Source organism: Melanaphis sacchari, unplaced genomic scaffold (assembly GCF_002803265.2).
Source record: "Melanaphis sacchari strain LSU unplaced genomic scaffold, SCAv2.0 Contig1_pilon_pilon, whole genome shotgun sequence".
Classification (NCBI taxonomy): domain Eukaryota; kingdom Metazoa; phylum Arthropoda; class Insecta; order Hemiptera; family Aphididae; genus Melanaphis; species Melanaphis sacchari.
Window position 1 is genome coordinate 6,243,640 of NW_020270976.1, and position 25,188 is coordinate 6,268,827.

The following is a 25,188-nucleotide window of genomic DNA, read 5'->3' on the forward strand; positions in this document are numbered from 1 at the left end:
CCATCGATACAGATAAAGATTAAAAACTAAAATTGAAGTTTTGTATTTTCGAAATGACTCATACGAACTTTGAATGGTATAATAATTACGATTCAGAATATAATATAATAGAAAATGAATGAAACTTTCAAAGAAGTTTTTGCATAGTTAAAAATATCGATAACAAGTCCTATGACATCATCTGAAGTTGAAAGATGTTTTTTAACACTCAAAAGAATTAAAACGTGTTTACAGAGTACAATGGGAAAGAAAAATTTAAATAACGCTCTGTAGTAATGTTAAGTATTGAAAATTAAATAAATTTCAATGACGCAGATTTTAACAATAAATAGTTATTGATTAGTTTTGTGAAGCATAAGATTGACGTTTAGATTTTAAATATAAAAACGTATGAAAACTTGTATAGTTTTATGATTATTGTATGATTTTATAAATTTTTTGTGATAAAAATTGTAATTGTGTTTATAATTTTGTTCTTCTGCGTGGTATTAATTCTGGTTTAAAAAATTATTTTTAATTATTATAGTTTATAATTGTACTCTGTAATTTAAAAAAAATAAAAATTTCAATCGCTCTTCCAGTTTTAATTCCACTAGCAGCCACCTCTGTTAGTATAATGTTCAACATAAATGTTATTGAACAGCTAGTCAATTACTTTGTATTTAGTTTGATCTAAAGAATTTCTCCTACATTCATACGGAGTAACATTGTTTCGCTGTGTATTATATTATGTGCACAAAGCCAAACCCAAACGCTATTGGAGGTCAAATAATGGGTGTTGATCTCTTTGTGTGGATAACGAACCTTCAACATACGAACCTTCCGGAGTAGTGGGAACGTACTGATGTCCTCTACTCCGTGGTCCATAGCCCGAACAATACAGATCGGAGTAGAGTTCATTCGTGTGCCGATAGGCGCAGCACCTACTGATTCGAGTATTTTCAAATTTCAGAAAACACAATTATTTGCTTTACAGTTATACAGCCACCTCGATCATTCACTTATAAGAATTGTGTTGAACTTAAACATGGTGGTACGTATAATCCAATACTCCATTTTAAATATTTTTTATTTTTTCTCTTCACTTTAAAAACAAATCAAAATTATTTATTTTATTTTTTTAATTCGTCGAAGAAGCACTGTACAAGTCAAGATCTTTATATTGGTATTAAAATTGTGTTTTTGCGTTATTTGTTTTGTGCATTGTGCTGTGTGTTAGACAGCCGCGATTTATTTTACACCATCGAAATAAAAAACACGGTCAACGTGTTCTTAAAATAATAGCTGTGTAAAATATTTCATCAAAATCATCAAAACTTTTAGTAATAAACTAAAACTCATGATGTAGAAACAATTATAGTTGTCGATATGGCACAAATTAAAAGAAATATTCGTAATACCTACAATTATAGGTATATCATTTACACATTAACTTAAATAATTACCAAATAGTATCTCCGAATTACACGATTTTTATGGATATTATTCCAAATATAAACCAATAAACAAATGGAATTTTTACCGGTAAGTGACAAATATAATAGCATACAGTTTATTTTCAATAATATTGAAGATGTAAGTCATGTATATAAGATATTTATATCGATGATGCATTTAAATCACGTCCGACATTGTTATTATAACTTTTTATTTGTGGACTTCATAACTATACTATTTTAATAACGTGTATCTTAAATTTATTTTTCTAACAAACAAGTATACCAAAAGTGACTGAAACTTATGTGCAATTATTGGAACATTTTTATTACCTACATCGTATAATTTTACAAATAGTTTTGTGTTTTCGATGTACATTCATATAATATATTATTTATAACCAATGATTCTGCCATAAGATTTATATTAGATACCAAGCTGATTTCAAATAAAAGAATAAAGTTTTTATCTAGGTCAAAACTGATGGAGGAAAATACAATCTTGGTTAAATTAAAGTTTTCTAACAATATCATTCTGAAAATGATAAATTTTTATATATATGTATATATTTTTTTTTATGTATGTATTATTATAGAATAATACTTTAAGCATGATTTACTATCAATATTACTCGTTGAAGATGATTGAGCTATTAAATTCATAGAATTTTTATTACTTAACACTAACATTATAAATTTATAATAATATAATATATTAATGTTTCTAAAAAATTGATTAAAACATATGCCCTTATCACTACATAAACGATATCAAGGCAGTCATTGAATTTCTGATAATTTTCCATTGATTCGAACCGTGTGTCAATTAAATATTAGAATGTGTACATGATGTATTCACGGTAATAATTATTATATGTGGTAAGTATACTATCGAATATGTATAGAATTAGCTCATGATGATTTTAGAATTTTCGATAGTTTTAAATCATAATTTATACTAATTAAAAATAATTGAATACTTTTAACTCAAAGAATTATTTTGTTACGTAGAATTCAAAGTTATAGTACTAACTATTCGACAGCACTCATCAGATGGATTTGTAATGTACATGGTTGGCCCTTGACGAACTAATTTTAAATAATTGTAAATTGATATTAAAAAAAAAAATATCTTCTAATTTTGTAAATACTCTATTAAATTAAAATTTATAATATAATCTTAACGAGCCTAATTAATTTTTACACATTACATTTTCAACGATTCTACATACAAATTGCAAACAATTGTTAATTTATATTGATCATACAACTTAAAAGTCAACCAAAAATGGTACTGTTTCATATTATATTATAGTCTTTATCAATTTTTTTCCTGATGGGGTCCATAATATATCAAGAAGTTACATTAATAATTTAAATTTTTGAATAACAATTAATTTTAACATAAAAAAAAAGAAATTTGGTAACCATGAATAATTAAAGCATTGTGTGATACACTTCACGTGCTACTTTATATTGGAGATTAATATAAATATTTAATTCTGTACTTCAATGCCATTGGGTGTGAGACAAGACTAGTTGTATTTTGACGACCATATTTTGTATAAATATATGTCTATATGTTGTAGTATTAAGTATTAGATAGTATAATTATACTATCACAAAAATAAAACTTTAAAATATGGTCCGATATTTAATTATTTACAGCTGTACGATTATTAATACCTTTATAATCCTGTTATTTAAAATTATGTACCCATCATTAAATTAATTTTTTGAAAAACAAGAATTTGGTTTTAATACTTCATTTAGGTAAAATAATATAATACTAACCTTTAATATTTTTATACAAGTCGTCGTAGGTCAATATTTGTGTCGTTTAATTAACCGTCGCCCTCCGTATCAGTCACGTACCGAAACCAATAAGGTGCAACCTATGCGGGTGGTCTAACATTTTACATTATTTCAATACACATCTTTACAGTCAATACCGTTAACGAATAATTCGTTCAATCCAAATATTCCAAACGGTTAACATTACTATTTCTATACTAGCCATCAGATCAACATCAACTAATCAATAGTTCAGTTATATCGGTGCAACTATAGTAGGGTGTAACAGCGTAATAACTCCTACATTTCGAATGTAAAATTTAAAAAAACAGTATATAATATATTATAATATGAACATTTTTTTTTTTTATATAGAAAGTATATTATACTAAGTTTTTCTTTACTTATTTAAAAAAAAAAAAAATACTATCGTCCAAATAGTTGATAATAATTAATAATTATTATTATATATTTAATAATTATATTTATAATTATTTATACTTAACGGTAGCGACGTATAAATGGAGTTGTTCACGACGTTTTCCATCCGTCTCGCCATGTAGAATTCTAACGATTTCTTCACTAATGACATTGCAATTCTCATTGTCCTTCTACATTTTATCTAATATTTAAAATTATTTATCGGCCAGGGACATTTTGGATATAATTTAAACTGAGTGCGAAATGCCCTCTGTTTCTTCGCAAATACATACTCGGTGTTTTTAGAAAATACATTGATTACGAAATCACATTTTTCTTTAACGAACCACGACGATGATTAAAATTATATTAAATAGGTATCTAAACTAATAAAATGAACTACTCTAATCTAATAGGTCTGAATACGCTTCAATAAAATTATTTTTATAACATGGGAGTTTATTGTTTTGGTGTCAAATTGTTAACCTTTTTATTTATTTACTATAATAATTATAAATTAATATTTGGACACACTATAATTTGGCCAAGCTGAGGTAACTGTTTGTAGCAAACCACATTTTTTATCCTACCCTTCTCATATTTTTTTTCTATTAATCTTTGTGAATATTTCTCCAACACCGTTCTATCGAATTTATATATTTTTATATCATTGGCAATACAAATATTTTACTATTAATAAATATTAATATTTATATAATATGTATTACCTGTAATATTTCTATATTAATTAAGATTTTTTTTCGACTAATCATATATTATGCATTTATATATACGACTATGCTTTAATAAATGTACAACATACCTTTCAATGTTGAAAATGTCCAACTTTTTTTATGATATTGTACAACACAGTTGTTTTCAGTTAGTTTTATGTAAGTAACACTTCTTTAAAAAAAAAACTATACCTCTGCTCAAGTGGACTTATTGGTATAATTATAGTTACTTGTAATAATCTATAAATATTTAGGTAAACATATTTTTCGAATATCTTATAATTAACAAACATATTGAAATTCTTTTAATGGTTTTTAAGTATTGGCATACAGTTTATAAATTATAATAATAAAAAGAGAATACTTATTACTTTGTTTGGTAAATTAATTACTGTTAATATTTATAATTATAATTATACGAAATAAGTAAATTACCTACAAAATTAAAAATCAAAATGTTATTACGGTACCTTTCTTATCATGTAAATGATTACTGAGAATATTAATTTTTCTTAGATAATACATCCTCAAACAAAAACAATTGTTATACTATAATGACCTTACATAATCTGCTGCGGGTTCACGATTCAATGTTCTCTATTTATTAATTAATAACAAAGGTCAGTAACACAGTACTATGTATCAATGAGAATAATAATTCATCACTCTTAAGTATATTAATAGGACACACCAGGTAAAATATATACGTTTCGCTTTTCTTCCTGCCTAATACTTATCTCACTTAATATTTACATATATACCTATGGTTTACAAATTACAAAGATACGATTTACGCGAACATTTAATAATATATTTTATAACTAATAAATCATATAATATGTAGTACATTATTGTTGGTTATTGATAATTGTTCAAATTTATTGAAGTATAGCCATAAGGTTCTGCGTATAAAATAATTATATAAAAAACATTTAAGTCTATGAATGTAAAGTAAATGTACAATAGTAAATAATACCTATAATCAATAATAACTACTCAAATCTCAAATTAAATTTATACACATATTTTCGAACTTCGTTATACCTTCCGATTTTATATAACATAAGTCATAAACTCATAAGTCGTAACCATAGTTCAATTGTTTTGTTTTTGGATTTAGTGCGTATAGTACCTAAGTTATGATTTTTTTTCTTATAGATAGTGTAAAGTCGTGCTTTGCATATTATTGAATCGGTTTTTAGAATTCATATCGCTTTATTATATCAATTACTACGTTGGAAATAGAACCCATCTAAATCCTATGTTTTATTAGACAAAGAAATCATCGCTTCCAATCCCTTTAAACCAAAGAGGATTATTACTTTGATCTCTTGTAATAACTTCGATTTTAGTTCTATCAACCTCCTTTAGTTTATGGATAAATAATAATTTTTTCAGCCATAATTCTCTTTGATCATTTTATTGATCAATGGTTCATCTAACCCATAATTTTGATCTATTGCTATACCTAAATTGAAGTCGGATTTTAATTATCATATTTGAATAGTTAGAAACAACTGTCGTATTTTTAAACTATTGGCCCTTATATGTTTTGCCGAATGTTCCTAAAAACAAATTATAATTACACAATTATACATAAATACTAAACAACTAAATATAGCAATATATATCATGCTAAAAGTAGGTACTTATCTAATGTATTGCAATAATTATTATTTATTTATACTATTTTTATCCAAAATTTTACACACGCATAATACCTGTTTCAAATTAAAATATTGTAAGAACAAACAAGACTACGAGAGGACACAGATAATCTAATTACCTTAAAGTTTGATATTAGTTTTTTTAATTATTCACTAAAATATACTTGTAAAAAGTAATTAAACTAATAACACAAAACTGAAATCGCCGCACTCAAATATTGATATGTAGTATATATTATATTACGCGCTGCAGATAAGACGAAAACAACACATGCAGGTACATGACTCTTGAACATGACCACTTGATTCAATGTTATTAAAAAATTAAAAAATACAACTATCTGTTATATCTACCATTATTAAAGGGCGAATGTTTATGCATTTCCATCCATGTTTTTCTTTAATAGTAAAAGTTGCAGAGTATAGGATAGAAATCTATTTTGTTACATGCTCAGATAGTATACTCATATTAACTGCATCTTATATTATAATAAATAATAATATATATTTGACATTTCAATATTTTTATATGATATATTAGTGAATTTTCCATATATTTCGCTATTTTTTCGTCACTTTTAACATGCAACTTAACTTTTAGGTACAAATGTACAATAAGCCTATTTTTATAATAAGATATACGATGCATTTAATATATTTATTTATAAGGTAACACTATTTTTTCCCTAAAAGTATTACATTTAGTACATTTTTTTATTACACATTTCTCATTTTCTCCTGTGAATGGTGTATGACGTAATGTCAACTTAATCATTTATTATCCGGATTACAAAAACGACTTGGTAATATTATCTATTATTTAATAAAAATGTGGTTATAGCTAGGATTATCATCACACTATTTTTTTTTAAACAAATTAGGTATAACGCTTTTAAGTGAACTCTTTTGCACATAATATTTTTTATCAATACGAGATTTTACGATTGATTTTAGCCATAAAATACAGTTTAAGACTTGCGTAAAAAAAATTAAATTAAACTATGATTTGGATTTTTATGAACTCGTGACTGCTTTCCTTGTATCTGCGTTTCAACATCTATAAATCATGCCGCACGTTATAGTAATACTGTTTTTAATAAGTTATTATACTATTAGTACTTCTTCGAAATAGGGCATTGTTGCTAAACTTCTCAATATTGTATTATTATTTTAGTTATTCTTAGTTTTTCATAAAATTAAATAAATATATATATATGAAAAAATAGCATAATGTATGGAGAAACATTTTTCAAACTGCTGATATTAACTAAGGAAATAGTCAGATATCATAAGTTGTTTTAATACTATATTATAATATGTAATATAATATATATTTAATAATAAAATTTACATTTTTGTTTAAAATGATTGAAATGCTCAGAAGAGGGCCTCGAAATAATAAAGATAATGCGTTATTTACAAAAGACTGTAGATACAAAAAATGAAGTAGAAATATCTTATACAACTGGGTATATTCAACAGTATATGGTTTAAATACTATACTAACGAACTGTATGGGCGTAACGTGGGAGGGGCTTTGTGAACTACATATTAGTCCCTTCGCAAAAGCACAGCAGTAGTGTCTTTACTTTTATTTTAATTAAGATTTCACTTGTTTTGTTTGTTCAAATGTTATTGATACTGAAAAGGACACCACGCCGGTTGTTACCACAGTAAAAACATGTAAACGGAAATTTGTAGTAATGAAAAGTAAAAGCGCAATTCATTCGGTGAATCCATAAGAAGCATACATACCGATTTACTTTAGCTCTAGTTAACGCTAGTATTGCTGCAACAGGTATGCTAACATGTATTAATTAATAACTGAACAGTATTAAAAAAAATGTATCGTAAATAAATTGTAATTAATTAAATATTGAATGTTACAATAAAAGGAATGCAATGTGATGCATGCAGTTAATTTTTTTTTAATTAAGCTAATAATACACAAAACTGGAACTGCTAAACCTACATAATATGTTGGTATTTATAATGTGTCAAGAAAACAGAAACAACACATGTGGGTATGACGTTCTTTTCATATTCTTGAGTTATTTCTTGAATCTAATTTGAAATTTCCTCTTTTCAATCGTCCAGGTTTAATACATACATACAACATATCGCGCATGACTTGCACGTTAATTTTGAAACAAAAAGACATCAAAATGACGCAGTTTGATTTATGTATTTATATTTTAAAGAACACATAAACATAATATAAGTAAGTAAGTATCTAAAATTTAAACTGTATAAAGTTTTATTTTTAATTCTTTTTTTTTTTTATTATTTAGTTATGACGATAGTAGATTTAAATTTATACGCATTTTTATCCATATTAACCAAAAAACATTAAAATATATTATTTGCGCGTAATGAACCAACAATTTTCTATTAAAATTAAAATCGACGTCCGACAAGAAAAATTATTTTGTTATTAGTTTTAATTACGCATAATTCTATTAACGTCAAAATTACGTTTCTACATAAGTAATAACTAATAACATATTTTAAGCTATAATCAGTTATTAGTGTAAAACTGTAGATATTTATAAAAAGAATTGTGGTGTTTTAAAATTAAAACAGAGTGATAATAATTGATATAATGATTAATTATGTATAAAAACACGACAGCACACGTACTAACGTATACTACTTCTGCAGACAAATGAATTTAAGAATGAAGATTACTATAATATATTTTAGAAAATACACGTGATAACGAGAATTGGTTTATCTTATGAGTTCTTTAAGTTATTAATTTTTATTGGAATTATCTCGTGGTTGAAATTCTGGTGCTAAATTAGCGGACAAATTAAATAAAAAAAAAAAAAATGAAATATCAATTTATTCACTATATATTATGTATATCATACATTCATACTATGACACTATGGCTGCGCAAGTATAACTAAAACGCAATAATTGTGATTATTAACTACGACTGCTGATTATACAGTAATCGTGTAACTCATATTTCTAAACGTTAAAATTACAATTACAACTGCACACAACAACCGATAAGCAAACGAACAAAATAATTTTTGTTACTACGTGTTATGTCCGTATTCCGTATTATTATTGACTAAAAATACCATTTCTAAACAATGGTATTGTTATAGTTGTTGTTTGTCGTCGAATGTTTCCAAAATCCAGACAATGATTCTTATACCATTTTAACACGACAAATTTAACGGTTTTCGTCTGTAGACTGCGACGGCTATAGGATAGGTATTATACTCTTAAGGTTCATCGGCTCTAAATCACGTTCACTTGGACAGTTATGCGGGTCTAGTGACAAGCTAGTAATGGATGGCAAAAGAAATTGTTATGTATAGGTTTTATGGCCTACATAACACGATGTAATATACATATAGGTAATGTCATTTCCCAGGTAATATTGTAGAAACTTGACGCGAGTACGGCAAAGTGTCGTCCTGTGGAGAATTATTTACACCATAATAAAATAATAATTGGCATGTATCTAAGTATTATGTGTATACTTATAATAATACTTATGGTTGTCGTACAATATAATAAACACATTACGTTGATTATTATTTTATTTTTTATCGTTTTTTAGTTGTAACGTTCTTTGCCATTTACTGTTAGTAGGTACAATAATATTTGTACATAGTTAAAACTCTAATTAAATATTATAACATGGATAAGATAAATTTATCAAAACACACGGAAATATACAATGTGAGTAATATCACATAAATATTAAACACTATACTTTTTCGTGTCAAGTTATTATAATACAGTAGGTGCTGTAATAATTTAATTTATTTATAATTGAAAATTTAACGTTAAATTTATTAAATATTTAAACAAAGAATCTGTAATTTTATCTAAAACTTATAATAGCACGTGATATGCTGGCTTATTTTAAATATAATAAATTAATAAATTAAAAAGGAAGAATAATGATTTAGTTATTTTGTTGTAATTTCAAAATATTTTTCATAAATCATAAAGATTTGAAACCTTTACATACCTAGATAAATATATTATTAGATTTTATAAGCAGCGTTAATATTGTCACATTGACATATTTAAATTAATTTCATTTACATTAAAGCTTTATTTATATCATTCACACCATTCTACATTTCTACGATTAGTCAGTATTGACTTAAAAATAAGTAACAATAATGTATCATATTATTAATATTTTGTACTATTAAAATAATTAAACATAATAATAACATAATAAATATGCAATGTTTTTGGTAAAAATTAACTCAACACCATATTTAGTAAAATAAATGATAATACAAATTTATTATGAAATATATTTCGTAATATTAGGTGATCGATCGTCTTCACTAATAAAATCGTGTTCTGCGCAGTAACTTATTGAATTCAAATTTAACGATTGTATAACAGTGATAAACTCAATGACGAGTTGTTGCACTTGTCAACTATTAACTATTGTACAGTAGAGTGGGTTACCTATATCTCTCCTTTTTTTTTTTTTATATATATATATGACGTTAGTTGTTTTTTTATTACTCATTATTATTTACATAGAAATTAGAGATATTTTGATGAATAAATAGACAAGATATTATATTTATTACTTATATATAAACAAAGCCAAATCAAGAGCCAATGATATCACTAAGCAAATAATTGTTTCTACTCCATTACAAAAAAAAAAAAAAAAAAAAAATGTTAGTATTTAAATTAAGTCTAAAATAATATTCCTATTATAAATATTTTTTTCAAAAAATAAAATATAAAATCAAAATACAATACAAATGAATTTTAATAATAATAATAGCCGGTTTATAATTAAAATATTTTATGTTATGGTTCCTTTAAAAAAAAAATTAATTGTTACATAATATATACCTATTTAAATAGGTATTAAGATTAACTGTTTTTCTAGATTTCATATCTTAAATAAAATCAAGTCCAATGTATATTGTCGACACATTTAACATTTTTTTAAAGTTTATAGGATTATTTTAAAGCATCTATTTATTGTATACCTATATTATTATAAACGCATTTTTTATAACTCTTTATTTCGCGTTTGATTACTAGTTAATTTACTAATCCCGGAAGAAAAAAAACAATTGTGATTAAACCAAAAATACTCCTTCTAGATACTACAATGGAAAATAATTAAAACCATTCAAAAATAAAATTATTTATTTACTTTGGCCAGTTTATAATTTTGATATAATCGTACAGCTCGGTATTGGTTCGGTACTTACCTACTATACATATGTAGGTAATACAGAAGTAACTATAAGCACTAATTCAAATTATAGTTGCTCATTATCTTATTATTAATTATTGACACATGATTTTATTTTAATTATACCTGTTATTAATTAGATGATTTGAAAAAACCAATACCACTGCTATAGAGTAAAAAATAGGATATATATATTATAATAAGGGAATAGTGTAATTTTCCATAGTACCTATGTTTCTTTTTAATTTTTGAAAATTATTGTAGAAATACTATTGATTTAAAAAATTAAATACCTTACACTAAGTATAATCTGACAAGTTATAATTTGTCTGTAAAAATAAATTGTCGAATTGAAGAAATACTGAGATCTTATTCAATAATTATTTATCATTGAATAATCATGCTGATTGTAACACTGTGACATAGTATGTCCTTGCTTTAAATGATTTTTAAACTTTTTATAACATTGTAAAATATAAAAATTATAAAATCTAATCATTTTTTGTTTGATTTTGTTTCAATTCTTTTTTTCTTTATAATATAAAATAATCCAAAAATTAAAATGTTAAGTAATTAAAATGATAATAGGTATATATGATAATGAACACGTTATGTAATTTATATTAGTCATGAATTGAGAAAGAAAATATGTTGTTATGATAACATTTTGTTTTAATTTTAAATTTAAAAATGAAATTAGTAAAAACATAATATGGATGGAGTTTATGTTTATTTTAGTAAAAACGTTTATGATAGAATAAATTTACAAAGAAAAATATAAAAAGTGAAATTTACAGTCCTCCATATCGCTTAATTCAAAAATGTTTTTTATAACAGCTGGAAATCGTATGTATTAATATGTCAAAAGTTGATTTCAAAGCATTGACTTAAATCATTTAACTCCATGTTATATTAAAATCAATTAAAAATATTTTTAATAAACCCAATTATTATATAATTTTGAATATTTTTATATTATTTAAAAAATATTTGTTTAATGCTGTTAATAATAAGTTCTTAGAATGTAGGAAATATTATTAAAAAAAAAAAAAAAAAATCATATAGGTACCTAAATTTATAGATAAAACTCGTTTACCATATTAATTGGATACTTACTGATAACTAATTGCCATTTTATTAGTCACCAATTAATATAAAGTAATTAATAAAATTATCATGAATATTAATAATTATGAATTATGACCCTTTTAATTTATATTAATCATGTAGAGATACCTGTTGTTTTGAATAACTTATAGTCGTTGATTGTTCCAACATTTGCTCTTGATACTGTAATATATGTAAATAAATTAAGTTCATCACTTTTAATGTGATTGTAATAATTAATAACTATGAAAGAGATGTTAATAATTCATTATTCATTATAAGTTATAACCATTAAAAAGGTATAGTTATAGTGCATTATATAGGTTTTGCAATGATTTACGGATTACTGACTCGTTTATTACGCACTCAGTGATCTGAGTCAATGAAGCCTTTTATAATTATAAGAATATAAGATTTACCTGAAAAATTACTAAACTTTATACTTTTAAATTTATAAATAGGTCATCAAATAGTTAGCCGTAAAATTACAACTACTATAATAACATATAATTAAAAAAAAAGATTTAATTAACGATGATAATGATATTGTGACCCAGATTTTTTACCTAAATCTTTTAGTTTTGAAAAAAAAAGAGAATTAATTGAAAGGCGTTAAAAAAAAATTGCTTTAGTAGACTCTGAAAATATAAAGACAAAAAGAAACTTTCAATAAGTCAAAATTATTTTTCTTTAAACCCAAATTGTTGTAATGGGAAACCATAAGTGAACGATTTTATTGAGAATTTTAATTTAATAATTTTTGTGGTTAATAAATGGTCTAATGAAAAAAAAACAATGTATTTCCAGTTATTTATTAAAAAAAATCGAAAAGGCATGTAAATTTTATCACCATAATATTGTAAACATAGTCAGTTTTTGGCAGCGTTTTTAATTTTATATATAAGTGTAATTCTTATAATGTATAATTTTATAAGTATGTAGAGTATATATCATATATGTATGCATGTTCGTTTTACAAGTTTTTAATCATTTTCATTCATTAAAAAATAATGTGATATATCTACGTCATGATTGGTTATTTAAATTTAAATGATTTTAATACAACTGCTGTGATATATCCTGCCGATAAAATAAGAAGATAAATATTCCAACAAGCCTATTATACAATCGTCTAGAAGAACGGAGTAAATATCCACCGTCGAAAATACCATAGGTATTTTATTTAGGCGTTTATTAAAATACATATTTGATTACTAATTTTTATTTTGTTTTAACAGTAAATCTGAGGATAGATTTTAAACGGAAAACGCATAACGGTTTACAGATTAATGAATTTTTGTTTATACATGTTACATAATCTGCAGCTCTGCAGTTAAACGGAACACAGAATTATACAACATAGCTAGCGCCCAACAGTCAGTTTTGAATCACGAATAGTGGAGACTATATTATTATAACAATACAATAATAATATCTATACGTTTTTTTAACGTATAATATTTCAATTATTTTACTATAGATAAAATAAACAAACAAAACGAGACAGATCCGTGTCGTGAGCTGCGTATCAAATACTCGTCTTAATTGAGTACAAAATTAAGTATGAATATATCGACGGTCATTATTAGTTAAACAACCGACGAAAGATGTCAAGTTATGATTATATTACATTATAATAGGTATAGCGTTTTTTATACATTTCATCAATGTCCGAGTTCTTTGCTTTGTAAATTATAAATGCCTAAGAATACAACATGTGAAAATTTGCAAGTAATTTAAATTTAAACATTATTATTATTATTACGGGAGGACGGCGATGATTGCAAACTAACCAGTGTAGGCAGAACGATATACGATATTATACGCGTCCAGTAAATGATTTTACACTCCCAGTTAGGGCTATAACAAATCAATATTAAATATTCGATTCACATATTATTTCTAGGTACCTATATTATAAAGTTTTTATTATTAGAACTCGATTATTAATTCAATGTGGAAAATAATTTTATTACTCATTATTTATATGTTTTAATTTCAATTGGTTTTAAAGTAAAGTAAACACTTATATGTTTAATATTATTATGCTGTCTTCTGCAGACAATATTATTCTCTGTTGCTATAATCCATCAAGTACCTACTGCTCATCATAATTATATTAACGTCATGATTTAGTCATTACCTAACGATTAACAAATTTTAACTTTTAAATTGATATTATGTAACTTATAAAAGATAGGTTTCAACGTGTATTTTCCTGTTTTGAATCGATAGTGGAGCAACAACTGTTTTTGCACACATCCGGGAAATATATTATCATAACCTAACATAAACTAACTTATAAAAGTAAATAATTAGAAGACAATTTGTTCAAGTCAGAGTTAATAGACGAGTTAAGGGATATATTTGGTTTCTTAAACATATATCAAAATACTTAATAAATATTGTGAGAAAAAATAGGTACACATTAATGATAAAATATCGTTATTTTTTTCAAATCTATTTTTGAGATGTAAAATAAAATTACCTAAACTTAGTAAAAATATAGGATATTTTATAATATTCTTCTTGTAAGTTACAAGAATAATATTATTCCTATAATTTTGTTTATTCTTAGTACGAGGAATTTTAATTTCATTATCAAAATACATTTTAGATAATTTACATAAGCTTCTTAAAAGATTGTTGAAAACAATTCGTTTGAATTTTGTCTCAAATGTTTCAGTTTGTTTGTAATATCTTTAGCATAACCAACAGCAGATGAAAGACCACGTTTAGGTCTTTGCAGATACAATGGTAGAGTGAAACTTATAAGATTTTCACGGGCAAGTAATTTGATATAGAACAATCATGATTATTTTATTACAAATTTATCCTATATTTAGTATTAATATTATGTCAATTTTTATTTACGCGGACATGCGGATATAATGTAATTTGGTTTATATGAAAGTAATTTTTTCCATGTATAAAAGTATAAAAAAAAATATTATCGATGATATTTTGGGGGGTGGAGTGGGGTGGGAGTCCGGACTCATGGACTCCTGGATACGTCCCTGTTTACCTATATATTGTATACACAAAAAGTTTATACATATCCTCTAAATTTAAATATTACATAATGTCTTATAAACATAAATTAGAACATACCTAAGTAGATAATAATAATAGTTCAGTCAAAATATAGGCATGTACAAATAAATTGGAGTTTTTAAAAAATCGCATTATTAAATCAAACAATTTTTACAAAAGTGTACCAAATAATTTCTTTAGACTTTTTTTTTATAATTGCATCATCAGTCATTTTTAATCGGTTTAATATTTTTTTATCTCTTGGAATATTTTTTATATTATTATTAAAACTGTTTAATTTTAAATTTGTATCTATCTGTGTAGTGTCTTTCGATATTTTTAAAAAGGTAAATAATGATGCGGGTATCAGGAGCGGAGTGGCTCAGTAATTCTTACCGGACAAACAGGTATTTTCAGGGAATTTTTTAAAAATTTAATTTCTTATCATTTCTTGTCTTATTGGTAGATGTATGCCAACCATTTTTTAATTGGGAGATGTACTCCTGAAAATACTTCGTACATCTTAAAAAATAGAATAGTATTGTCTGTTGAGAAAACATTTTCACTGAATTCTAAAACAAATTTTTTAGTTTGTGAAATTTTCGGCATGTTATAATTTTTTAAAACACTTATTTAAATTTTACAGAACACGGACAAATTTATAACACGCGGAAATTCATACACTACTGTCAATTGACGACGAAAAATTTTAAATATATTTTCCCATATAATTCAATTATACACCTATAATTACATTATTATATAGAACAAATAAATCGTTAATCTAATAGCGAAGGGAAATCATATAGCTCCTCAATAAAGTAAAAAATTATCAAAAACCGACATTGTTGAATCTCAACTAATAATTCAAAACATGAAAATTTTACAAGAAAAAAATATAGTTTATATGTACAAAATTATATTTGTGGGTGTTTTTATTCACTATTGAATAGTTATTATTATTATTATATTTTATTTTATAAAAGAATAAATAGGTATTATATTTTAATTCCAAATAATAAAGCAATAAACACGAATTAAGCTATAGTGATGTATCACAGTTCTTACGATCTACATTTTAGTGTAGAACATCAGCAGTAACTTAAATTTAAAGTTATAGAATGTGATGTGTGGATACTAAAAAAATGGTACAACGGCGTTATAACGTGTCTGGATGAACATTCAAATGATAATAAACAGTTGTCTCGTTCGAGCACCCGTCGATTGTGAGTCGTAGTGGGCGTGACGTACTTGAGGATCGCAAAACCTCTGAACAGAGCATTCTCTCGGCCGTTGTGTTCGTTTCGCTTTAAGTGACACGTCCATTTAACGATATTCGATTTTCGTCGGCTTTTAAGCACTAGTTGAATCTTTCTGCAGTTTTTTTTGTGTTAGCATCAAAATTTGTGGACAAATTTGTAAAATAGAATGTAATTTGTAACTTAAATTGAAGTATATAATTGTCTTAACTTAAATTTATTTTAAACATAATTATTAAAATGTGTTGATATTAAAAAAATGTTATTCTTCCACTCTTATACAGCTTTTAAAATAATCTCACACTTGCAGTCATTATTAGTTTTATAGTGTTGAGTATTTCCAATATGTAAAAAATGTGAATACCTTCATGGCTTCATTTCTACAAGAAGCCTTATTTTTATATGTACCGACTTACTAAGAAGCACGGCTAGTTCTTATGTTTCATTTTTGCTATATAGGTATGCGTATAATTAAGTCGTGTATGACGATCTACAATAACAAGGTTTAAGATTTGTACATAGCTGGTTGGCAAATCCATGTGATAATTTAAGACCTTATTTTTTATCAACTGGACTAAATCAAACCGTCTTACGTTTAAAAAGGTTATATATTAATTGAAGTCACAAGTGCTCCTCGATCAAAACAAGATAACACTATTCAAAGTATTTAAAAAATTAAGTTTAAATGAAAATGGACACACTAAAGTCAGCTAATTGTCCTTCTTTGATCCTCCGATCTTTGATACGATTATCAAAATATTGGGATTACGTTTTTAGAAATACCTATCAGTAAGTGCTCGGCACGTTTTCAACCGTCATATAAAAACGAATTTATTCCCTTCTACTGCATTACCACAACTGGTCATTCCTATAATAACGATGCGGGTCGGGTAAACTAAATACGAGAAAAAATTGCCTGTAGGAAAAAAATTCATTTAATTTCTTTTGAAGAAACCTTAAATTAAATACTCAATTAATAATTAGTAAATAGTTGTAATTTTAATGTATATGTCGCATTGTCATTTAACATAATAATTGTTAAACATTTTATTTCTTCCATTTTGGCTGAACACGCACTGCTTACACCTAGTTTGCTCTGACCGCACACCACTGCTCTAGCTAGTATATACATTATATTATATTAGATTGAAATTGAGGTTAGTTCTTGAAATAAATATGAGTTTTTTGAGGATATTTTTTCGTTACTGGTTTAGATTTTGTGAAATGTGGTTAAAATTTTCATATCTGCTATTCTTCTTTTTTATAATTTGGTAAAAATGTGTGTTCAAACACCGAGTGCGGGGTACTATAACTAATATGTTGATATGAAAGAATCTTCTTTTCTATAAATTAATAGTGTTAGTGTATAAGGTATTACCCCATTTCCGCAAAAGACGAAAAAGTTATGATTCTCGTTTCCGCCAAAAAAAGTTTAGAAATCAATGATTTTAATTTTAAAGCAATATTAGTAGTGGTAGATATACGCTTAACACTGCAGAGTAATGTAACATCTAATATATCAATGACGGAAATATAAACTGTATCTCATAGTATATAATTCATGTATAAACTATGAACACAATAATATTAAAGTTAAATTGTTATATATTTTGATTCAGTAGATAGGTATGTTATTTCGTCAAACAGTCCATATACCGTTCTTAAAATGGATCAGTTTATCGAAAACAAAAGAGGTGAAAAGATATTGATTTTGATTGGTTTTAAATATTTTATTGGTTATAAATCAAAAACGTACGTTTTCCATCTATATGAATCAGTTAATAGGAAACAGTCTAATACCTAGTTTTTAAGTCTAATGTAATATTAGTCTCATAATATTTATTTGTATATGTACTTAAGATAGAAGATTATTATTGAAATAATATTGCATTATACTAAGTATTTCTTTGAATTGTAGCTATAGGTACTCCCAAATCTTAGTCCCAATCCGCATCATTAATTGTTATGTTGTCCAATGCATCAATTCGTGCTATTTCTATCGACACGACTACGGCGGCTTTTATTAAAAAGCAGAACAATCTTAAGGTTATGTATAGTCTCAGAGCCCAACATATTTTAAAGGCCTTTAAATGTTTAAATTATATGTATATTTTTTTAAACACATAATTTAGTATATTAATAGTTAAGTATTATAATATTATAATAATATTTGAAATATTTCGTCTAACATATTATCTGATTTTAACAGATGTAGGTATTTATATATTATACATTTCTGGTAGTTCCGATAGATACACCTTTATTAATATATACACATTTAAATGTATAAAACTAATTAATTCTCATTAATTACAATTAATCTACACCGTGAAATTTTGGAAAAACGGGTTTGTATTTATTTGTTTTTAAATTTTTTAAATGAAGAAAAATCTAAACAGTTTATTTATTAATTTGTAAGATTTAAGATTTTTGAATAGAATTATTAATGTATACCAGCCATAATATCTTTTGAGAGATATTTATAATTTAAAAAAATTGTAAAATGATGATATTTTGTTATTATTATTTGTTTAGTTATATTTATTATCTTGCACGGGTCTTTGTCTCAATATATGGCACGGTAAATAAGAAAAATCATACAGGGTAATTAGTAACTATAAAAATCATAGGTATACGATGACCTACTATCGTCAATATAACATATTATATTTTAATTTAATCTCGATCATTTATACGGTTGTGTAAATTAAAAGATTTCGTTCAGTTCATCATTTCTTTTATTTTCTTTTTTTTTTCCACAAACGGCAATTATATTTTATTATTATTTTTATCATTCGAGTGCCGTCTCAACACCAATCGCTCTACTAATCCGTTCATATTCCGAACACGCACACGGCAAAACCGCTAGCGTTTTGTCGGCAATAATACATTCAAGCGGGAAAACAACGCCCCCGGTTACAATTCGTATAGGTGCACGACAACGACTCGAAAACGGAGCGACGAATGCACATCATCGCCACACCACAAACGAAACGATTAGCCGTCGTCGTACACGTCAAGCCGGACACCTATTCATCCTACGGCGTGTGCTGCAGTCATAAAATACGCCACACAGGCACGACGTAAACAACTGCGTCGCCACTCAAAAACAAATATTACGGTTGACTCGTGTAAACACGTTACTATTGCGCGAGAAACCGTGCTCGGAGACGCTGGGCGCTCGCGCGAGCTCCGCCCACCTCGGTTACGATTCGTCGCGCCACTCCGGCACAACATGTTTTTTTCTCCGCGGCGTGAGCAAATTAAACGGCACACCATTCGTCGGTCGTTTTTCGCATCGATCACTTGCCGCGAGTCTGCGGCTCATCGATTCACTTCGCGTCTGATCGCTCAACCGTACCACGTCCAGAACGGTCGAAGCAATTGTTTCGCCGCCGCCAATTAAAACGCAGCCCGTTCTAGCGTTGCCGCCGCGTTTGTGACCGCGCGCGCGTTTCGCAACAAATCTCTACCTACCTACCTACATGACGATTGACGACGTAGACGCGGTCCAAACGGGCTGCGCATTCGAACGTTGCGTGTCGAGCAATGGTTTTCATCTGCGTCGCCGAATCGCGTGCGCAGTTTGTTTTGGACGGTAGAGAGAAGTCGCGCTCGCGAGTATTTTTCGACGCGGGCGAAAATCTGATTAAACCGGTTTTCGCCGGTCTGTGTGTATACCTTTATGGCCGTATGCACTTTGCACTGGTATAAAACAAAAGCGAAATCGATCGTAGGAATTCGGGTCATGACGTTTAGTCTAAAAGCTTATATTATAATATGGTCCCAATAAAGCGCATTAAATATTATTATGATCGCACATTACACGAAACGCATGCAGTAGATCGAATCAAGTAGTAAACGACCTGATATTTTTTATAGAATACCTGATATGGCATAATAATAATTGTTCCTGTATGTTTTTATGATCATGAAGAGACGTTGACGGTTTCGGATTAACGATTTATTAAAATGTCGAGGTTGATTATTTCATGCTCATTCGACATTTTATAATCCTATTTATACACGTGGTGTCTATTATTTATTTAATTATCGAATTCGTATAACGTTTTAGAAGATTCGTAGGTACCTATGGTAGGTATTATAGCGAAAAAAACAAAATCATATTTTTTCGGTTTATGTACGCATGTATAAATATATAATACCTATAACCTTTATGTTGTAGACAATTTAGCATGAATAAATAGTTTTTGTCAAAATGCCGATGTAAGCATTCAGCGACTGCTATTAATTATGAGTTATATGACTAATCAAAATGCCGTACGTTTTTTATTTCAATAAAGCAATATTAGTCATGACTGAAAACAAACACTTTATCAGTGTGTATGTTTTCCATAAAATATAAATGTTTTATTTCTCGTTGGTCATAATAAAGTGACTATTGTTTTAAAGCAGTTTCGCTTTACTGCAATTAGTGTGTGAGCAACTATTGTAAAGTTAGTAGTTATAGTAAATATAACAAGTAATTTCAGTACATTGTATGTATATGTTGGTCTTTCTCTGAAGTATGGGACTAGATTATTAAATGACGATTAGATACGAGCAAATGACTATAGTATTATGATGAATATATATTATTATAAAATTATCTATAGAACATTAAATTATTTGTAATTTTCAACAGTTACTTAGCAGTTGTTAGCGTCCATATTGGTTAAACGACAAAAAGATAAAAATAAAAGTTATGTAATGTATAGTGAAAAAATAAAAAATATTTATAATCAATGGCTATAAATTTCAATCAATTTTTAAACGCAACAATATTCAAAAATGGGCATGCATAAAACAAATGTGAAATCATATTATAAATTAAATAAAAATGGTAAATTTTTTTTAGTGTTTAAAATCACGATCATAGACAGAACTAGAGATTTATATTAGACTGGATATTAATTTGAATAATTAATATTAAATTCAGACACAAATATTAATTGTGTAGAAGGGGAGTAAAAAATTCTTGATATATATTTTTTTAAAACTCATCATTTATGTATTTGTATATACTTTTGTATACTTGGATTAATTATCATCAATTTTTTGTTTAAAAATAAAAGTAATAATATATACTTAGGTTACAAGTAGGTACTTACAATTCAATATTTTTTTTTGTTTCAAGTCGATATTCAAACTTCTTTGATTCAACGTATTACTTACATGCACTGTTATATTAATATAGTATTCTTTATTTTTGTAGTTAAAAAATTACTAAAATTCAAACAACAAAATAAATTCTTTTAAAGTGATGTAATATGTAATTAATATATTTTTTAAAACTATAAACGACAATCATATGGAAACATTGGAAACTTTTTTTTTTCAATTTTTCGATGACTCTTCATAAATGTTGATATTTTTTGCCATGGTATTTTTCAATACATGGAGACATCGAATTGCCTAGACGTTCCTGTCATAGTGGTACAAATCGAAAGTTTTAACAAAGGTTACCTACAGTAACCGTACTATTATAATCGAGACCATTTAATTTGAGGGAAAGTGATAGTAAAATATAAATAAAACACTATGATAATATTGTGTGAGTTCTACGTTATATTTAATTTTCTAAAAATAAATACAATGTTTACAATTACAGCTAAATTATAATTGATAATTGTTTTACTAATAAATAAATAATTTTATTTTATGATTCATTTTTAGAAATATTTTTTGTATAATAGGTACGTTATACGTTATATTATGATATTATTATGAATTATTATTTATTATTACATAATTCACTTTTTTATATCCATTTAATATACTATACGTATACTGTATACAGTATACATTAATACGCGGTGCGATTCATCTGGGCCATGGCCCAATTGGTTTAGGCCGTAGTTCCACTTAAGAACACGATTCATGACCATGAAAAAATGTATGTAAATATTTTAACTCGATAATTAATTAAAACGAAAGGCTCCGACGAGTCGTGTGAAAATTCATGCACAATTTACATGAATTACACGAAGGATATTTTAGTAGTTAGACTGCTTTAGACACCATCTTGCGCATAAATAAAAAATATCCCCTATATACACATTCAAGTATGATTTCAAAGTAGCCTACAATATAGAAGAATTTCACTTGGCTCTAACTAATTTAGGTAAAATTAAAATGAATCGAGACAAAATATTTTTGCTTATAAATAATTCAGAAAAAAATATTGTCGGTATGAAAATAAAATTAGGTAACCCATTTGAAGAGTTTATAGAAAAATTGGCTTACAAATACTTGTCAGTTTAGCTTATGTTTTCTTCGATTTTTCATTTGGGATAATACTTTTGATACTTTTGATTATTCAATTTAATTTTTTTAATGTGATTTTTTGACATAAGACTTTAATTTTTGATTTAAACTTGTGTAGTATGGTAATATAGTATACAAACATTTTTCGAATATTTTTTTTTTGCAGCGATTTATTGAATTTACACGGCATTTTTGACTGATCCACGAAATCTAATCGACCAACTCGTTTATTCGGTCGACTAACCCCGCACTCAACTCGGCATAGTTGCAAAAACACTACCTACGCACCCACAATTCGGAAACTGCCCATACTTTGAATTTTATTGATAACGCGCTCCGTTGTGTATAAGAAAACTAGGATATAGGAATACGCTTGTGGACGACACGAGGCGGCAACGCGATTCGAATAACTCGTCGACAAAGACTTATGAAGTTATGAGTGTTATGACGTCTTAGTGATCTCCTAGTTTTCTGAGTTTTACCCGTCGTCACCGTGAAACCCTATACTCGGTCCAAGGTAATACGTCGATAGTCGATACTCGCCGTTATCATATTCGGGTAGTGGTTAACGATCTGTTGCGTTCGCCGCCGCGTCGTCGACCGTTGGGGCGTTTGGACGACACGCGCCCGCGCCTGTCACCCCGTTCCACTACGACCAATAACCGCCCGCGGTTTACGATGATAGTGTGATCTGATTATGCGCTCCTTTATCGAGTCATACACCGTTCGTCCTGCCCTGGGAGCTACGGCCTACGACGCAAAACCCGGGCTTAGACAGTCATCATATTATCATTCCTTTGTGTCAGACGCGCGGTCCCAGACCCCAGTTACTCACGGTGACCCTTCGCTACTGTTATTTATTACTCGTTTAGTCGTCCGTTTGCGTTCGGTTTGACAATTCACACTAACAAGACAACTCCGCTACACGGTTACGATGACCGTTTTGACGTTCCCGCCGGTTGGTGGCAAGTCGGACAAGGCGCCGTTGATCGGTGACGCAGAAGTCCGCCCGGGTCAGACTCAGCCACCGCCGCCGTATAACCCTAAGTTCTTGGAGACCGGCGATGGTGGTGTGGCGAACACAAACAACAACGACGACGGTAGCGGTGGGCCGGTCAAGATATGTGACCATCGTTCGCCCGACTACAGACGATTGATCGAAAAGATATGCAGGTTCACTGTGTTGTTGCTGGGGGTCTTATTGATCCTCTATTTCGGCTTCGATACGCTATGCAAGTCTTACATTCAGGAAATACAACATAGGCAACTACAGGAGGCCGAGGACGACGCCTCCGTGCCTTGCAAGTCTTACTCGTCTTATGCAGCCGCTGAGAGCGATATGCTGTCATTGCCATCGTCTCCAGAGCCAGAAGCTAAAGACTTGGTTATTTCTTTAGTTATCAACCCGGTCGAAGCAAACGTTAACAAGGTACCGCACATCGTCATCAATAAATCAGCTCGTTACTTGCACGACTTCAGCGTCAACATTACTGGCATCATCGACTTTGAAAACCAACGTTGTTATGTTATGCCGTTGCTTCGCAGTACTGTTGAGCCGCCCGGGTCTCTGTACGATATGTTGATCAAAATGTCAACAGGATACTATTCTTTGGATATGGACAAAATCCTTAGTAACTTTCAAATGATTAAACCAGCTATCAACGATCTCTCTGACTACGGCTTGTACATTTCTAAAGATTGTGCTGACTATCAAACTTTCAAACTGCAAAGTGTCGTAATAACCGAACCACCAAATGTTGCTGATTGATTTGATTACATATTCATCAAAGGCTTTTTAACAACGAAATATAACATCTAATATGATAAAATACTTAAATACTCTTCTTTTACATTTATAATAAACAGTTGTGTGCGTTGGTTATTCAGCTGTGGACCATTAATTTTGTTACCAATTTTGACTAAGTTCCTTAGCAGTATTGTTCCTATTATTTTGTTTTTTCAATCTTCAGATGTTGATAGTGCATCACTATTAATGTAATCGTATGATTTGTTTTTTTTTTTTTTGTACACAATCTCGGCTACCAAGATTTGGTTATTTTGTTTACATGTTATTAGCATTCATTCAACAATAAAATTACTTCATATTATTTAAATTAACTATCCTGTCAAAATTTATAGTATTTAATTGTATTTTAATATATTATACATTAAGATTGTAGATTAATTTTTTCAGTTTTGCATGGTTATAGACTGACTATCCTTTCTTGTCAAGTTAAAGAATGTTGACTATACCATAATTGT

General features: G+C 27.7%; 1 protein-coding gene across 1 annotated transcript; it reads left to right on the top strand.

Annotated features, from left to right (window-relative positions):
* Window positions 1–23,605: 23,605 nt before the first annotated feature.
* On the top strand, window positions 23,606–24,991 carry LOC112593165. Its single transcript, XM_025337497.1, has one exon. It carries the CDS (start codon window positions 23,861–23,863, stop codon window positions 24,692–24,694), a length of 834 nt encoding a protein of 277 aa, XP_025193282.1. The 5' UTR covers window positions 23,606–23,860; the 3' UTR covers window positions 24,695–24,991.
* The last annotated feature ends 197 nt before the right edge of the window (window positions 24,992–25,188 follow it).

Bases quoted from the DNA above. Each gene is read 5' to 3' on its own strand.
- LOC112593165 (XM_025337497.1), top strand. From the start codon at position 23,861: ATGACCGTTTTGACGTTCCCGCCGGTTGGTGGCAAGTCGGACAAGGCG.